The sequence below is a fragment of the Coffea arabica genome, chromosome 11c (assembly GCF_036785885.1).
Source record: "Coffea arabica cultivar ET-39 chromosome 11c, Coffea Arabica ET-39 HiFi, whole genome shotgun sequence".
Classification (NCBI taxonomy): domain Eukaryota; kingdom Viridiplantae; phylum Streptophyta; class Magnoliopsida; order Gentianales; family Rubiaceae; genus Coffea; species Coffea arabica.
Window position 1 is genome coordinate 39,006,552 of NC_092330.1, and position 19,154 is coordinate 39,025,705.

Below are 19,154 nucleotides of genomic sequence, written 5' to 3' on the forward strand. Positions count from 1 at the left end.
TTGTACTATTGTGTGAGGATTATCCGGCCGGCATAAGAAATTTTGTTCACATGTAAATAAGTATCCAAGGAAGTAAATAGCACTTGTATGTCAAATGATAATGATACATTAAAAAGACCAGAAATTCAATTTTAAAGCAATGTATGCTCCTAACTATTCAAAAAGTAGAATTTTATACATACTGACACTGTATACATATAAACTGTTCCTGTTAGACCGACGATACATGTGTAAAAATTAAATTTAAAATTTGTATAATTGTCATGGATCCAAAGACGATAGATAGTGTATAAATCGTCAATATACATAAGATTAATCCATATTCAAAACTCAAAAATATAATATTAGATTCCCTAATTACTCTTCCTAATGACTGACTACCAAAAGTTATTCCAATTTTTAAAAATATAACGCTAACTCGAATCGCACGATAATAACTGTTCTTTATTAGAGGATTATCCAATTTCAACCTGTTTTAAACTTTTGTACAACAATGTTTACGCCAAGGGCCAAGGGGAAGTGTTTCCTTTGCTGCAAAGGCAAGGTTTTGATGGGCTCAATAACTTTCTTCAATGATCTGATTAAGCCCACAGCTACGAGCTTGAAAGTTAGCTATGGGCTTAACGACTTCTTAGTGTGTATTGGGCTGCAAAGCCTGCTTATATGAACTCGGAAGCAGAATTCCATCCCAAAATCTGCTAAATCTTCTCTCTCTTCTGATGAACGAAATTCATGCAACTCTTCTTAGACACATGAACATAAAACACTCAAAACTTGCTTTCCATTGTTATGGCTTTCAGTAAATCAAGCTCAAATGTTTAGACTGGTCAAGAAATCTGCAGTTAAATGCAAGGTTATATACTATTTTGTTCAGGTAATTTGATTTTACCACCTCAATCATTCATAAGAAGTTAACACTTGCTTATGTTGATTTATGAGTTTAACAAAGATGAATGAACTAGCTCAGGAGTCAGGACTTGTATGGTTGGAAGAATCAATATTCGTGTAGTAGTCTTGTGTCCATTCTGACACAGGCTTCAGATTCCCTCCCATGATCATTCTTTACAATACACGTAAAAGTTTTGATTGTTATTCCTACAAGTTATTGTTTTACAGATGAGACATGTTTGTAACACAAAAAGTTCATCAGATCAGGATAAAAAAATAAGAGTGAAGATGGTAATATGAAGAACATTTGAGAAAATGCTAAAAAGCCTTCTGAGGAATGAAAAGGCAATATATTATTGATTTTAGATGAACTAATGATCATGTCAAGAGTCCATTCATTCACATTGCTTAATTTAGTGAACAGTGTTTGTGTTAATATCTTGGATCAAGATTACACTAGGTGCAACAAAGAGTTCAAATTGATGGGACCATTTTGGCTTGAGTTCTTTAATTTATGCCAACTCCCTTGGCAGATTGATGATTGATACCTGAAATGCAAATTGTGGCAATACTTGCGCGTATTTCATTATCACAACAGTGAGTATACGTTTAGCTGAACAGGCTAAAGACACCAGCAAAAAGACATGACAATCGTTCTAGAAACTTATTCTTTCCAGAAATAGAATTGCTTTCTATACTCAGGTCATCTCAAGTTATTCTTAGAAATGGATGCCAAAGATAAGGTGAAACTGCCCGACTGCTCGAGCACGGACCTATAATAAGCTCAAAACAACAGCTTCAGTACTACATTCATGTGAAAGATGCTGTTGTCTTTATGTTTTTACGCCTATAAAAGCCTGCATACATGCAATGTTTCTGCGAACTCAAATTCAGAGCAGGTAATTTAGCTAGGCTCTGGTTGAGAATGGCATTTACGATATCAATGAGACAAACTTTTCTTTCATTACTAGTTATCTTAATTCTGGTGGTACAATCTGAAGGTGGGGGAATTGCTATTTACTGGGGCCAGAATGGAAATGAAGGAACATTAGCTGAGACTTGTGCCAGTGGAAACTACCATATTGTCAATTTAGCATTTCTCTCGACATTTGGTGGTGGCAGGACCCCAATGATCAACCTGGCTGGTCATTGCGATCCCTATAGTAATGCTTGTGTAGGCTTAAGCGCCGACATAAAAGCATGTCAGGCAAAAGGGATCAAGGTGCTGCTATCAATTGGAGGTGGAGTTGTCAGCTACTCCCTTGATTCCTCTGGAGATGCCAGACAAGTTGCTACTTACCTGTGGAACAACTTCCTTGGTGGACATTCATCGACTCGCCCTCTAGGCGATGCAGTTCTGGATGGAATTGATTTTGATATCGAAGGAGGCTCAAGCGAACATTGGGATGAACTTGCTTGGTATTTGTCACGATATAGCAAGCGAGGTAAGAAAGTGTTCCTGACTGCAGCTCCCCAGTGCCCATTTCCTGATCAGTGGGTTGGAGGGGCCCTGAAAACAGGCCTATTTGACTATGTTTGGGTTCAATTTTACAACAATCCACCCTGTCAATACACTCCTGGGGAATTATCCAATCTTGAGAACTCATGGAAGCAGTGGACTTCTTCCATTCATTCTACCAAGACTTTCATTGGATTACCTGCTGCTGCTGATGCTGCCGGAAGTGGCTTTATTCCTGTAAATAATTTGACATCACAAGTGCTTCCGGCTATTAAGGGCTCTACCAAATATGGAGGGGTTATGTTGTGGTCCAAGTATTATGATGATGAAACTGGTTATAGTGCTTCTATCAAAAGCTATGTCTAGAACCTGTTGTATATTTTTCTTGCAGTATGCAAATAACTGTTGTATTTTTTGTGTATGCAATGTACGTATCTATGTATACATTGTAGTTTGACAAAAAAAAAATTGTATACATTGTATCTTTTGCGTATGTATGTGCCTATGCATACATCATGTCAATAGAAGTTTCATATGATTGCTGTTGTTCATCTGTACATGTAAAACTTCTCTCTTCCACTGCTTATGACTTGTTAACGCAACTGTCATGCAAAATTTAAATCCCACAGCTTAAACTATTTCTTTAGAACAATCAATACACCTGAATATGTCACAGTTTAACAGGAACTAACATCATTTTGATGAATCAAACTCAAGCAGGGAGCCACACTAGACCCACTGATATTATATAGTCAACCTGGATTTTATGAGTTCTAAAGGCTCTGATTTTCAATAGCAATCACTACATTGATCACAAGATTAAGGGGTTCTGCCGATATCGAATGCAAAGAAATTCCATTAGTAGCAAATCTTGTGCAATGGAGAATACATATTTAATTTTGAAATAGCCCAATAATTTATTCCGTCTCCAGTACTGCATTTTTCTTTTTGTTCTTTTAGTAAAAAAATGCCACACTGTCATGGTCTCTTTAGAAGCTTTGTAACTACACTTGTTGTTACCTCGCAATCATATGCTCTAGAAATATTAGGAATGTCATTACACTTGTCCAAAACTTAGTAATTCTCGTTCTGTAGATTTCATGTAGCTAGCTTGCTGAGTTTTCACTTACAAAAATGGGGAAAACAGTTGAGAATGATGTGAATGTAGAGATGCTACTTACATTCAAAACTTGGAATAAGTAACTAAAAAGGAGAGCCTGTAATCTTTATTATGCTGGCTTTAGATTTCTCTCCTTGAATATGAATGGAAGTGAACTTTAGAAGGGATCTTGATTGTTTTAGGCAAGACACTAAAGTTGGCCTTCATTATGTCAGTTTCTTAATAGAGCGATTCGAAAGTATCCAATCCTTCCAAACAAAACGACAGATGAATGATGACAATTTCTGTTCTGTTTCTAATAGAGCATCGTCCATGCCAAGTTACAGGCCACTAAGTTGCCGCATTAGTGAATATTTTATTAATCTCAAGTTTAATATGAAACTAAACCTTTTAGAGAATTAGAAGAGCTTTATAATCCTCTTTTATAATTAGAAGAACTTTACTAAGTTGAAAAAAGAAAGGCATCAAATAGAGGATTTGTTAACTGGTTTATCAATTCTGAACATTTTTGGGTGATATATGATTCAATTATCTAGAATCAAGATTGTGATACACTTAACAGAGTGTTATAATAATATTCTTGTATTGTGAAAAAATTGGCCATTGATAATATTTGATGTCCGAAGTGGAATAGTTTGGCGAACACGAACACCATGATTAAAATGGGTTTAGGACAGGTATGGTTGGTGTCACTGATGTGATTCATAATTATTATACTTTTATCATAATTTGATATATGTTCGCGTAACTTTGTTATATTTCATAGTATACAACAAAAATTACGTGAGTGTATATCAAATCATAAAATACAACAAAATTACGAAAAATGTATATGAAATCACGAAAATAGTACAGTAACTGTACCAATTGTACCTGCCCCATTTCCAGTTAGAATAAAAAAATGGAATCCCTTAATTTACTGGAGTGATCAAACTTTGATAAAAAGAATGAATGTGGGAGGCAAGGGTAAACCAATTGTTCAGTCACGCACCTAAGATAGGCACAAAATAGCAGCATCTCCACTTCATGTATGTGATAGATATCTTGTTTTTGATATAGTTGTGCTCCTATAAACAGCTCAGATCACATCCTTCGCTTCAGCAACAAAGCAACATAATACACACTAGTTCTTAGCCCAGATCAAAGCAGGTCTAGGCTTAATATGGCACTTAAGGCCTCGAGCAAAGTAGCTGTTCTTGCATTGGCAATGCTATTGCTGATGGTACGATCTGAAGGTGGAGGAATAGCTATCTACTGGAGTCTTTGAACCATGATTGTGATCCCTATAGTAATGCTTGTATAGGCTTAAGCGCCGATATAAAAGCATGCCAAGCAAAAGGGATCAAGGTAATGCTTTCCATAGGAGGTTGAGTAGTCAGCTATTCTCTTGATTCCTCTGAAGATGCCAGACAGGTTGCTATTTACCTGTGGAACAACTTCCTTGGTGGACACTCGCCCTCTAGGCGATGCAGTTTTGGATGGAATTGACTTTGATATTGAAGGGGGCAGGAGCGAACATTGGGACGAACTTGCCAGATATCTCTCGCAATATAGCAAGCGAGGCAAGAAGGTTTACTTAACTGCAGCACCTCAGTGCCCATTCCCTGATGAATGGATTGGAGGCGCCCTTAAAACAGGCCTGTTTGACTATGTTTGGGTTCAGTTTTACAACAATCCACCCTGTCAGTACACTCCTGGGGAATTATCCAATCTTCAAAATTCATGGAAGCAATGGACTTCTTCCATCCATGCTACCAAGATTTTCCTTGGACTGCCCGCTGCCCCTGATGCTGCTGGAAGTGGTTTTATTCCAGTGAATGATCTGACATCAAAGGTGCTTCCTGCGATTAACGGCTCTGCCAAATATGGAGGTGTAATGCTGTGGTCGAAGTACTACGATGATGAAACTGGTTATAGTGCTTCCATCGAAACTCATGTCTAGAATGTATTGTACACTTCGATTACTAAGCTAATAAAGTTCTGATCTTTTGTTTGTTCATGTACATTCACGCTGTGTTAGCTACAACTACACTATAATATTGTTCTAGTACCATAACATTTTCCTCTGTTTTCCCTTGTTGCTTAGACTTTCAGTTAACAAAATAGAGCTTCAATTGTGATCTGCTCGGAACTCGGTTCCCCATCAAAATCCCCTGCTTCATGTCATACCCTAGGGATTTTCTACTTGATCACCAGCTCAGTTGATTTTCTTCATTTGCCTGCAGAAGGAAAGGATATAATATCATTAGTGAAGCTGAAATTGGCAAACTATAGTTTCAATCTTTGCTCACATATTTATCAAATTTAATCATTCCATTCATTTAGCAGGTGCTACGTAGTCATGGTCCAATATTAGCATCTTTTTCTATGGTTATGGCCCAATTCTAGCAAGCTAACAGTTTGTATTTCAAGTTGCTACTGCCCATATTTTGAAGTACTATATCAATCAGGCCCATTTTAAGTTCACTCTGATTGACCGATTGTGGGCTCATACTACATTTTTTCCCTCTAGTGATACAATACAGTCGACCGTGACACTGGGAACTTAGTTGGACATACGAGCGTGTTTGGATAATAAATTATTTATAATAATTTTGTGAAAAAATAATGTAACATTTTTTTAATATAATATATGTGAGATAAAAATGTGATTAAAAAATATGTTGATGATGTAAGCAAATCAGTGCTCGTAACTAAGGTGGAAATAATGTGTAATCAAAACACACTTAATATTACTTTTACAAATAAAACTTTAGATGTGTTTAACAGGAGCCTAATAAACATTAGTTATGATATTTAAATCACATCTAGCCTAATATGTGAATGTACATACTAATAATTGTTACCCTGCATTGCATTTATGAACTTGTATTAGTTAACTATGAAAAAAGGACTTTTTATTTCTAAAATATAACTATATTTTCATGAGTGCTGGTGAACACTTATTAGGTGCTTTAAGTGTCTTTTGATTTTTTTCGTTCTTTTTCTCTTTTTCTTTTTCAATTTTGCCTGCATAGCTTGTATGCTTGTATATTAACAACCAAACAAATGATAACATCACAGTCTCATTGGTTGTAGGAGCCATCATTACATTAATCTACACATTAAAGTGGGAACTACAGTCCCTTGTTGAGGAAGCGTTAAAATCAAGCTCTTGGACTGATTGTAGTGTCTGGAATTAGGAAGCATGATACAAGCATATCCCAGAATACAAACCAAGATCTGGGGTGCCCAAAAAAAGGGAAAAAAAATTCGTACTTAGATACTTTTATAGTTCATTTAAAGCACTACCCAAGTGCAACACTTAAAAGACACTTCTAGCAAACTAATCTTTTTTTTTTTTTTTGACATGATACCTTTTTATTCTATACATACTCTGCTTTATATTAAGGGGGAGGGATAGATTCAAATGAGTTAAGGGAAAATTTGAAATAATCTGAACTACTATCGAATCAAACGGGTACTTTTACATCAGCTGGTAAAACTTTCAGAAAATCTTGGAGATGAATATAAGCCTTGAGACTCACTCTAAAAGCTAACTACTCTAAAGATAGTTGGTTTCTAAACTAATCAATACGAGGCAATTTGGACTGTCATATAGAGCACAAGTTTCACAAGAAGGTAATCAACTTGATCAAGATTTGCACGAGGCAATAGGAGTTACTCAGTTACCCAAAAAAGTTCATCTAAACTTTTCAGGAAAATCAAGGGAGCTAAAGGGACCCAAAAAAAAAAAAAAGGGATTTCTTCGGGGGGTGAAACCAAACTCGTTATGGTTCAGAATTCAGACAACCGAAACAGATTTTCTGGCTGATATTGATCTCTTTTTGAACTTTCCAAAGCAATAGGTTTAGTAGCATCTCCAGGCGATACGTTCTTTAAATGGATGTTCAGTACTGATTGAAAAATCGCAGTAAAGTTACTAGACTAGTAAGTGACTAGTTATTCCAAATTTCAATGTACTTAAATTCATTCCAGCTATACTCAGAAACTGGATTAATTAGCTCTTATCTGGATTCAATAAAGGCTAATTAACATAGCCTGCAACAGTACAGCTACTTGGTGGTTGGGATAGTTAGCTGGTGCAGAATCCACGTACCCAATAGCCATAGAGACGACGGCACAAAACTAGCAGTCCCATCACCGTGCAACACTAGTACTAGTACTAGTACAGTTTGTTTCACTGCAGTGTTCAATCACTCCATGAATTGTAAAAGCGAAAAGGAGATGCATAGCTGAGAAAAGAAGAAATTATTAATTTGCTGCTGGACCGTATGCTGCTAAATGGGTAACAAGAAGTTGCAAAACACCTAGTCTTTAATGCTCAAGATAGGTGCAATTAATTTTCTTCTCCTGAAAAGAGGGAACGTTTTTCTTGTGATTGGATTGTACTTGGACACCTGGGGTTCTTCGTTTTTTCTCCAAAAACAAATACTCCCTCCGTCCCACTTTGTTAGTCTTGTTTTCCTTTTTTATCCGTCCCAAATTGTAGTCCACTTTCCCATTAAGAAATATAATAATCTTTTAAATTGTCTAAAATATCCTTATTAAATATTTTGTTATTAATACATTATTATTAAATACTAACCCACTACATTGAATACATTGAGTTTTTCCAATACATTGAATACATTGACTACATTGATTAGCATAAGGGTATTTTAGAAAATTATTAATCTAAATTTATGTTTCCAACCAAATTAATTACACTTTCTTAATCTGTGTGAAAAAAAAATCAAGACTAAGAAAACGGGACGGAGGGAGTATAATAGTAACAGTAGTAATTATTTCTTTCTTTCTTTTTTCACAGTATAAGAGTTTCTTTCTTTCGCAGCACAAAGGTGGATGGCCGTGTTAGCTGCATTTGCACCTAAACTTTTGACTATGGAAAAAATTAGTAGAATATATGTATGCTTTCATTGGTCGCAGGCATAAAATACGTTTGATACACCATATGCATGTATGCTTTCCAAGCCGTCCTTTTTTGTTTTTTTTTTTGGGTTTTCGGTTACATGTAATGAAGTTTCTCTCAACATTTCACTAATTTTATTGTTGTGCCATGTACGAATTAATTTCTTCTTTACGAAGTGATGTTAAATCCTCTAACGTTACCATTTTAAATCTATGATGAGTTATGCAATCATTGGAAAACATCATTTTGCTTGCCCTTTCTTGCAATAAGAATTTTTTGAGTCATCTTTTCTCACTATGGAAAGAAACTATATCCCACTATCCTTGTAAGGGCACAAACAAATATGCCCTTCACTATGAAGGAAGCGTAAATGAAGAACAAACTGCCCTTTTCCTCTTAAATCTCAAGTTGAAATGAAGCAACCTTCAAGCATGGAGTCGGGATTATTGTGGAGCTCAATTACGAAGGATATTGCATGATTGTATCACAACAAAGGAAAAAAAAAAAGTATATCGCTCAATAAGCATGGAAATAATTTCATAACCATAAAAGCAAATGGACACATTTTCTCTTAACATCAAGAACATAAATACCCCAATACATAGAGAGTACATGATACGTGTAAGTGATGCATGCCCGGCTGCATAACCAACTCTCCATAGTCCACAAGTCCATAACCCCAAATCTTAGAACCTCTACACAAAAACTACCAACCTTTACTAATCAAAGCCAAAATAAGCTGCCTTGTATGCATCTCTTACATCCCATGTTTTATATGTCACTAACCATACCCAAAAGATGGAAAAAAAAAAGAACCCAAAGAAAAAAAAAAAAAAGAGCCAGAGAAGGACTAAAAACTAATAAAGGATTAGTAAACAAGAAGGTTCAAACATCATATTGGAAATATATAAAACCTAAATTAAGGTAAACTCGGACCGCTACCCTCAATTCCCCGCAATGCAATATATCGGTCTCCCAATTCTGCCCTTTCTACCAAAAAGCTAGAAACTCGGGAGAGCGAAATTGCACAGCCTTTGTTGTTTAGGAGATCACCAGCTTTCCATAGCTAAACAAGGGTTCTCCTCTTCCTCCGGCGCGGCCGCCATCTTGCACTTCCTCCATAGAAGTCACAGGACCTCCACAAGTGGCCACCAATCATTGTGTAATACTAAGAAAAGATGAACGGCCAAAGTCCTAAAGCAAAATGGGGTGCTTAGAGGAAGATGGCCAAAGTTGGCTAAGTTAGCAAGAAAGTGAAACTACTGGAGAATAAAAATAAAGTTCACGTAGGTATGAAAGAAGGGGACATGATGGGTCGTATATAAAGGCGCGATTGTAGTAGTAGTAGCTTTGCCTTTTAGTTGGATGTGATAGAAGTGAGAGTGGGATTTACGGGCTGATTTTTTATTGGTTTTGTTGGGGGGGGGGGGGGGGTTGTATTATTGATTATGGGAATTAGAGTAATTAATGAATTTGACGGTCCATGGATTGAAGGAGTTGCAGTAGCAGTCCTAGTGTGGAAATTCTAGTCTAAGGTGATGGTTAAGGGCATGTTTGTGGGGAATGCAAAAAACTCCACTAACTCGATTTCCAAGGCTCTTGGAATTTTCATATTATTCCCATGGACGAGAAGAAAAGTGGCACTTGATGGGGTTGGTTTGTCTGTGTTGTGAACGTGGCTCATCTCACTTTTGGTAATATTTGTTGGCTCAATTTCTTATCTATCAGCCTCACTCAAGACAAAAGTCTCTTCATGACCAACTTTTTAGTTTTTATTACCTTATTATTGAGTGTGTGTTTGAAATGTGGACTGTTATGGAGATTAGAGAATGATGGTTAACAGTAGTCTTGTAGAATGTGAGAGAATTTGGAAGCATGCAATTTGAGTTGAAAAAATAGGCTAAACAACTTTTCGCCTATGTGTTCATTTTTTTTTTCTTTTTTCGAAAAGCAACAATCTAACATCTAAAGCTTAATATTTTCTTTAGGTATATAAATGCACAATATAGGTAAAGAAGAAAAGTTTTATATATATATATCCCTGTAGCCCACCTCATCTAGTATGAATACTAGTCAGTTAATCATGAAATTCATAATTTGATTCTCCGATCCTCTTATTTCACCTTTCCTTTTGTAAGATTTGAAGTCTCTTCCCTAAAAGAACAGGTATTGTTATCACAAATATTTCAACATTTGCCTGTATAAGAAAGTACTAATTCGAAATAAGTCTTCCCCAAATGTCCCATGAATTCTCTACTTCCACTGAATTACCTTGTGCCTCTGCTGTTGTGCAGGCTAGCTAGATGAATTGAACCACCATTAACTGAGCAGCAAAATCAGGAACTACTTTCTTTTCTTGTAATGTGTAGCTGATGAAACACTTTCTTGTTTTCATTTTTTTCAATTTCCCTCTAGGGTAATGTAGAAAGAGGATAGTTGGACTGGAACCCCATCAACGGTGAAGGGTCGTAGTAGCGTGCCAACTGAGCTTGACATTACATGCACAACTTATCCTTTTCTATTATTTAGGAAATTCATAAGCCCATTTGTTTACGCAAATCTGGAAAAAGGTTGAATTCAGCAAGCACGAGTTGAAACCTTTGAAGAGAAAAAAAAAAAAGAAGAAAAAGAGTAGTGTATACAGAAAAGGTGCAATAATGTGATTAGTGCTACGGGGGAAAAAGTCATTCCCCTAGAAAATAGTCATAACTTGATATAAACGGCAAACATGATGAGGGTTATTTCGTATTCTAAACCAAGTAGTAGTATTGGTCGTTGATTGATGAAAGATACAAGAGTCATATATATAATTATTTAGAATTAAGTTTGAATGATTATTGGATGGCAAGGTTTTCTATGGATGCACGTAAAGAATAATGCAACAACGCGTCTATACATGCATTCCAAAAGTCCAAAGCAAGAAAAAGAAATTTCTTCATTCAGATCGATTCCTGCTATGGGGAGTAGTAAGTCGATGCGAGAGTGGATTGACTGAAAATTAGTGAGAGTGGATTGACTGAAAATTAGTGGAAGACTTTTACCGCCTAATACGGCTTGTACATACGCAGAAGAATAGTCTTGAACTGTTTGGAGATGAATATGGGGAGGCAAATTCATGATGCATGGCCTTGACAAATTCCTTCAAAATATCCACCACGTTGTTTGAATTTCTGAGTTTTTGTAGAAAAATTCAGCCAGACATGTTTTTCAATTAACTTTTTTATTTCATATGCATCAGATGGATTAGAACATTTTGAGTGAGAATTCATTTCAATCTCAAGTTGTGAGTTGAAATTCTCCAACCTTGTAACATGGCTTTGGCTACGTGACTTAATTAATGGTGAATTAGTATGAGCATGACATGACATTAGGATAGACTCATTGTTGATTTGCAAAATCTTTGTTGTTCAGAACAGCAAAATCCCCACGGGATTGGGGTTAAGGAAAATCTCCATGAACAGATAATAGAAAACAAAACATTGTCAAACAACAGCAATGCAGACGGTTGAAAATTCACACTACTTGAAATCTTTTCTATTGACTGGGTAGATAAGTGTAGAAATCGCTACTGCCTACTCCTCCTTTTTGGTTCCAAGATACTTTAGAGATGTTGCGACATAAAACACCCTTTCTAGATTTGGTGGATTTAGCTTTGAAATGAAGAAGCTAAAAACAGTAGAAATAAATGGTTTGCTATCCCTTTTCTTCCGGTGGGTTTGTCCATCAGATGAAAAAGCACAGCAAATGCAAAAGCTGAAAGTCGCAAGTCAGCGATCAGCTAGATTCTCTCTCGTTCCATGAAAAATAAAGAAGAAAAAAAAAAAACTTTCTTTTGCATGGATAATACTACTGTGGTTGCCAGTTTGGTGGTGGTGGAGCTGCTGCTGCTAATGACAACCAAAAAGTTGATGTGTAGTGTCTTCCTCATTAATTCAGAACACTTTTTTCACACTTTTACTCACAGCTAAAAACCTCGTAAAAGCATCTTGTTCTTGACCCACAGACCATATTTTGTTACGTCCATTGTTAAGCACTGACAAAAGTTTTGTATACAGTCTAAAGAAAACACGATTCTAGATGAAACTTTTCTTTTGCCCAAAGAAACACTAAAAAAGTGCACCTTGTTTCTTCTTCAAAAATAGGGGGCGGAGCCACCTTGTGATGAGCGTGGGCAATTGCCCTCCACCATCACCCCAAAATTTAGCAAGAAATAGGTTTGAAAGCTTTATAAATTAGTAGTTTTTCATACAATTACCACCCTCAATTTTGAAAAACATGTCTTTTTCTCCCTTGATGTTTGCCTCTTATAATTCAAGAAATCTTGATCTCCACCGACATTACAAAATAATACTACCAAAAAAAAAAAAAAAAAAGGAGAAGAGGGCAGTTCTGTAGTTGGATTCAACTATGGCAGTGCTAGCTGAAGAGGAAGATGATATCATCAGCTTGGCCACCCCTTCGTCAACTAGAAAATTCTGAGAGTTCTTGATTCAATGATAACGTGTGATTTGTTTGGATTGAGTATTATTTTTCCAATTTTATTTGTTTACATCATCGTTATAATTTTCAATATACCTTTTTATTTTTTCAATTATCATTTTATCTCACATACATCACGTCACAAAAAATATTACAGTAAAAATATCTCAAATAACTTACAATCCAAACAAAGATTTAATTAATCTCCAAAGTTGACTCTACACATATTTTTGCCATGATAAAGTTATGATCAAATGGGGCCATGGTTGAAACCTCGAAAAGCCTAAAGCCACCTGCTAGACATCTGTTTTCCTTGCTTTAGGCTTTAATTAGTGCTCCACTTCTTCGCCTGGAAAATGAAATGAATCTCAGCCGTCCTTGAATCCTATGCCTCCCCATTGGCCATCGTGATTGACTCTATGATTGCCACCATTCATCATCACTGCGCCAATTTTGCGTCATAAATAGTACCTGTTACTCTCCATCATCAGTCCTTGAATCCTACCGATGAACTATTTGCAATTTTGCTACAGCAATCACACAGAAGCATGCCTTTGAATGTGTCATTTTCTGGCTAAAACCTTGAATCTTTTTTCATTTTACTAATTTTAAATGGATTCCATGTGTATAGGAGGGATATGCAATGAGTATTGGAAAAGAATAAAAAAAAGTGGAACAAGATTTACCTAATTTACAAGGACTTCTTTTTAAAAAATTTTCAGCCATTTTCCCTGATGAATTTAAGGAATGAAAAAAAAAGGAGAGATTTGAATTTAGAATCTCTAATTCATGAATCTACATTGTTCCATTACTTTTGGAACTAAAATGATTCCAATGTATAAAGAGCCAAATTATGAATTTACCACACGTGTTATTTAGGCAACAGATTGCCTTTTCTCTTTCAGATTATTAACTCCATTATTAATTTCAGATTCTTAATTGAGTACGAGAAGTCATCATAAAATGTTGGATAAACATTCACTAATGGGTGGCGTTTGAATATTCATATTCTTGTTCAGTTCCTTCGAAAATGATGGGGTTAGACAAGTTACATCAAATACTTAAATTGGTTCATTTCTTCTAAAAAGAAAAAGACAAAGAAAAAGAAATCAAATCTCCTAAGTTTAAATTTTACTCACAAATACTGACGCAAGTAATTAGAAATTCTAAACCAAAGAGAAAAGCTGCCCTCAGCTTTAAAAGAAGAGAATGTTCAATGCAAATTGATTAATAGTAGCAAGCTTCATAAATGATACTACAATTTATACTGCACTTGTATTTTAGTCATTGAAAAAAGCGCTGAAAAAAGTAATCATACAAATTATACACTTGGTCATCGTTCATCAACATTGCAGAATTGCCATTGATGATTAGTAATGAGGGTTAATTAATGATTCATTTGCAATCATCATTTTTTAGAAATTACTCCCTCCCTTTTTTTATAACTGACGTTTAAGGTTTTGCACATCAATTAAGAAAAATTTTTCATTGCTTAAATTTGTACACTATTTTCCTTTTGTACCCTCATTAATTGTCCAAAGAAAGAAGCAATAATTACTACGAGTAGTAATTAAGAACCCTGTATTGGAAAAGAGAGATAAAATGGTAAAATTGTGAAAAAATAATTAATATTGTATGAAAATAATAAAATGACAGATAAAAGTACATTAGAGCAAAATTTTTAAACGTCAGTTATAAAAAAAGGGATGAAATAATTGAAGAGATAATAGATGAATTCAACATTTTGACCTAGCCCCCTTGGGGCTTTCTAGTTTCTAGCCTCTAGTACTTGGTGTCTCATGCCTAAGTTTATTCATCAAAGGAAGAAATATCTTTGATCACAAATGACAAATGCAGCTAACTTGATTTGACCACTTGAATCTCTTCTTGTCTGCTTTGTTCAATGATACAAAATCTATCCCACCCTTTTATTTGTTCCTTGTTTCACTTTCCACATCTTGGTATCTTTGACAATCTTTCTATTATCTCATTGCTGCCCAAAAACCCCCATAAAAAAAGAAAAAGAAAAAAGGGCTTAGTTATTGAAGTATGACTGCATCAAAATAGTAACTCGCAAGTTTTCCAAGCTGAATCCACAAATTCTCTACTCTTATCAACAGATTCATAATTGTTTCAACTTTTTTTCCAAGTTTATCGTATATCGAAATTTGTTGTTTGATTTACGTTGTGCCCTAAATTAAACCCCAGAAAAAAAAAAAGCAAAAGGAACAAAAATGAAAATTTGGAATATCCAAAGTAAAAAGAACGGTCTAATTGAGAAACAAAATGGAAAAGAAAAAAGAAAAAAAGGAAAAGGTAAGAAACAAAAAGATGAAGAATCAAGTGAAAAACATGGGCATAGCAGAATACTTAAACTTGAAGGCAAAAACCTTGGAACGTGACGCTTACGAGGCTGAGCAGCGCGTTGGAAAGCAGCTAGCAGCAGCAGGTAAAATAAAATGTGAAAAAATCAATCATTAGATACTCGACGGCCTAATCTACGCCTCATGTCTCGTCGGCAAAATCTAAAACCCAAACAAAAGCTATCCAAAGTCCCAACTGTCCACTCGCTGTCCCGTCTTGGGTAGACATATAGCGGCGCGTGAGCCTTGGAACTCTAACTTCCCCCTACATTTTTCTAACGGGTCCCACCCACATAAGATAGGAACAACTCTCCCGGTTTTAGCCGTTTCAAGCTGGCCAGAGACTGTTGCTTTTGCCTTTTCCATCTTTTTTCTTGTTTTTATTTTCTTCCTTCTCCTTTTTTATCTTTTCTACTAGTTTTTTATCAAGACAAAAGGCCAGAAGAACTAAATTATTTGTTTGCATCACAATTATAATTTTCAATCAACTTATCATCCTTCCGATAATCCTTTTATCCTACACGCATCATATCATAAAAACTGCTAGGATAATTATTTCATACAATTCATATGATCTCTAATCCAAACACACTTATTTCTCAGTCTCTCTCTTTTTCTTTTCTTCACTTGAGTTTTTGAAGTTTCTGTATATAGAAAATTTTTGATCTAGTGATTCTTTTTTTAGTACTAGGAGGCACACTCAATGTGTGTGCAACTAATAAAAACATATTAAAAGGATTCAAATATTTTTTTGTTGGAAAGTAGTAATTTAAAAAAATTCAACTCTTTTAATATTTTAGTAAAGTTGTAGTTCTTTTTTGGTTATGGAAGTGTTAATTAATTTAACAATATATGGAGTGATTGTGGAAAAATAGGTAGTTGAAATGATGTAATTATCTTTAGCAATAAAGATAAATTAGATAATATATTAAGGGCTATATACTGACAGTATATATACTTTCACCATTGGATACATAACACATAATCCAAATTTGAATTTGAAACTCAAATTTTACACATGTGTCATAAATGACACAGTTTGTTTTCACCAAATTCATCCTTTTTGCTCTATATATAGTGTAAGATTCACCTTTCTAATTGAAAATTTTTTTATGCTAATACCGCTCCATATGCACTAACAGTTCTTACTTGGATTAATTCCACTTGAAAATTATTATTGTAGAACGTCTATAATGGTCTTCTAAATTCTAATCCAACTGAAGGAAAATTTGGAAAATCTATTTATGTCTGGATGTGTTGTGTGCATTGAAAGCTGGAAAACCAATAAGGATAACAAATAGATAAATGAGCATAATCTGTGCTCTTCTCTCGCTTAAATTATTAACCATAAGAAAATTGATGGAAGAGAAGAAACGGCATGCCAACTTCTATGATGAATATTGAACTGATTATCCAACACATATGACTTTTATTAATTCAAGACATCCATATTTCAACATATAAATTTTAATTTTGTTTTTCTTTTTTACCACCCTGTCTTTAATTTTCCCATTCTAATACCTCATAACTTGCCACGGTCCCCAAAAAAAAAAAAAAAACTAAAAGGAGAAACCTCATGCCATAATCCAATGACACATTCATAGACGCATAAGACACATATTCATGTGGTAAAATTGGAGTTGCAACGGCTGAAAATGCACGCCAAAGCATTGGATCCAGTGCCTTTTTCTTGACACTGTTGGTAGTGTGAGTGGGTTGGTGGTGGAAGAGAATTGAGGGCGGCCACCCCATGCATGCATCCCCTTTTTGCTTTCTTTCTTTCTTCGCATAATTGTCTACTGTGCTACTTATGCTTTGCATTTCTGAATTCGAGTAGAAACTTCAACTGGGATGCTAAAATGATTGGGTAATCTATTACACAACACAAGCTCCACAATGGGTCCCCTATCAACTATCATCCTCTTTTATTTTCTTCGAGTTTTTTGTCATCTTCAGGCTATGCCATCGCCATTCTTTTGGAGTACTAGTTTATTTGTGCCTCATGCGATGCATGAGGGTGCCCAATTTTTGGTGAAATTATTAGTTGTATGTGTATGGAGGTAAAAGTGGATGTATGAAAATTTGATGATGGAAGAGTGGTAGTTCAGTATAACTAGTTACATTGTTTTTATAGTAATATGTACATTATCAAAAGTTGGTCATTACACGATAGAAAATTCATACAAAGAACCGTAGACAAAAACACTATTTAATTAGCAAAAGTAGGTGGTTGCATGGTAGAAAACTAATATCAACAACTATTGTAAAACTATAAATGACCAATAAATCCATTTAACTAAATTTACCCATAGCCGCTTATGAATAGATAGATATGAGTATCGTAAGTTTTAACATACGAGTATTATTGTATAACTCATCAAATCCAATTAATTCATTTAGAATTGTCTTCTTCCAAACTTCCTCTTTTCCCCTACCCATTTTTTTTTTTTTTCAGATTCTTCATTTTGTCATGATATTAACTACTTTTGTTTTATTATTATTATTATTATTTTATTTTCTCTTAGTTTCTTAACTTGCTCATTTTTCAGTATTACCAATTTATGACAGGTTTTAACTTCTTTTCCTACCTTTCCAAAATGAAAATTTTAATTTACACACAAAAAAATATTAGGAGTTCAAAATTTTTGGACTAAGTTTTATGTTAACTTTTATAGTACTTAGTTCAAAATTTTATATTCTTATTGTTCAATTATTAAATAGTTTGTAATTTTGCGACATAGAGTACGGATGAAAAAAAAATTGGTAATTAGGCTTATTGAGCATTATAAGTAAATATTTAAAACTAATGATAGGTGCAAAGGGTGGTATAAATAGGCAGCTTAGTTTGCAAAAATGAATTTAAATGAGTTTACAAAAATTAAAATAAATGGGTAATTGGGTTACCCAATTCATTTTTTGACTTATCTATTTATACCCATCTAATTAAATTGGTATAAATGGATTGACTCACTTATACCCATTATCCATTTTAACCAACATAAATCCGTCCAAATCACCCATTTTGACATCTCTATGCGAAACATAAGTGAGGTACATGGTTTTAGACATAGGTGGGGAAGAAGAGACTGTCAGCACAAAAAACACTAAATTTGCATTTGGAGCATTTTAGACAGACATGCAACTTCACCCCTAGGGCACAACAAAATCAATATACCACTAACCTAACTCAATCTGTACAATACTAACATGTTAAGATGAAAATTCCAAATTTAGCCACCTAGTCATAGCCCATAGGGGACCATGACTGCTGCTCAAATTCATAAGCCAACTCCCCTTTTTATACCTTTTAGGATTTAGGATATAATACAAGGTGACCGAAGAAGAAGAAAAAGAAAAGGTAAAGAAAAGCTAATTTGGATGTCTACTCTAATTTTTTTCATCATGTGATACCTTGTTTGTGTTGTAAGTTTCCATAGAAAAATTTTTATATCTTTCAATCATCTTTTTATCCCACAAACATTAAGTCACTACACTAAATTTTTCTACAAAAACTCTTAAAAATAGCTTTTTTTTTCCTTTCTGTCTTTTTTTTTTTTCAAAAATATTTTCCTCTTGGATGAGATTAGAGTGACTTCTGCTAAGATCCAGTTGCATAGTAAATCGCCCTTAACATAATGCTTAAGATCATCAATGATGGCAAAGGTGAAGGAAGTCCTAATCATTGAAATTAGAAGTAGCATACAATACTTTTCTTACAACAAAAAACAAAAAGTGTTATATTTAGTTTGGAACTCCTATGATGGTGCACGATAAAACAAGAGCCGTGCTTGCAAGAAAATTACAAGCTTTAATTGAGTGGGTTGTCGTCAGTCTTCCAATCGAACCCAAAAGAGAGAGTCCACACCAACAGTTTGGGTCATATGGCTATGTCCAAGGTGTCATTTGCTGGGCTGGCTTCCATTGAGCGTTCAC

General features: G+C 34.8%; 1 protein-coding gene and 1 pseudogene across 1 annotated transcript; both read left to right on the forward strand.

Moving 5' to 3' along the window:
- Positions 1 to 1,762: 1,762 nt before the first annotated feature.
- Positions 1,763 to 2,898, forward strand: LOC113715345 (acidic endochitinase-like). Its single transcript, XM_027239531.2, has one exon. It carries the CDS (start codon positions 1,814 to 1,816, stop codon positions 2,711 to 2,713), a length of 900 nt encoding a protein of 299 aa, XP_027095332.1. The 5' UTR covers positions 1,763 to 1,813; the 3' UTR covers positions 2,714 to 2,898.
- Positions 2,899 to 4,592: 1,694 nt separating this feature from the next.
- LOC113715790 (hevamine-A-like) lies at positions 4,593 to 5,409 on the forward strand (annotated as a pseudogene).
- Positions 5,410 to 19,154: the final 13,745 nt, after the last annotated feature.

Bases quoted from the DNA above. Each gene is read 5' to 3' on its own strand.
- LOC113715345 (XM_027239531.2), top strand. From the start codon at position 1,814: ATGGCATTTACGATATCAATGAGACAAACTTTTCTTTCATTACTAGTT.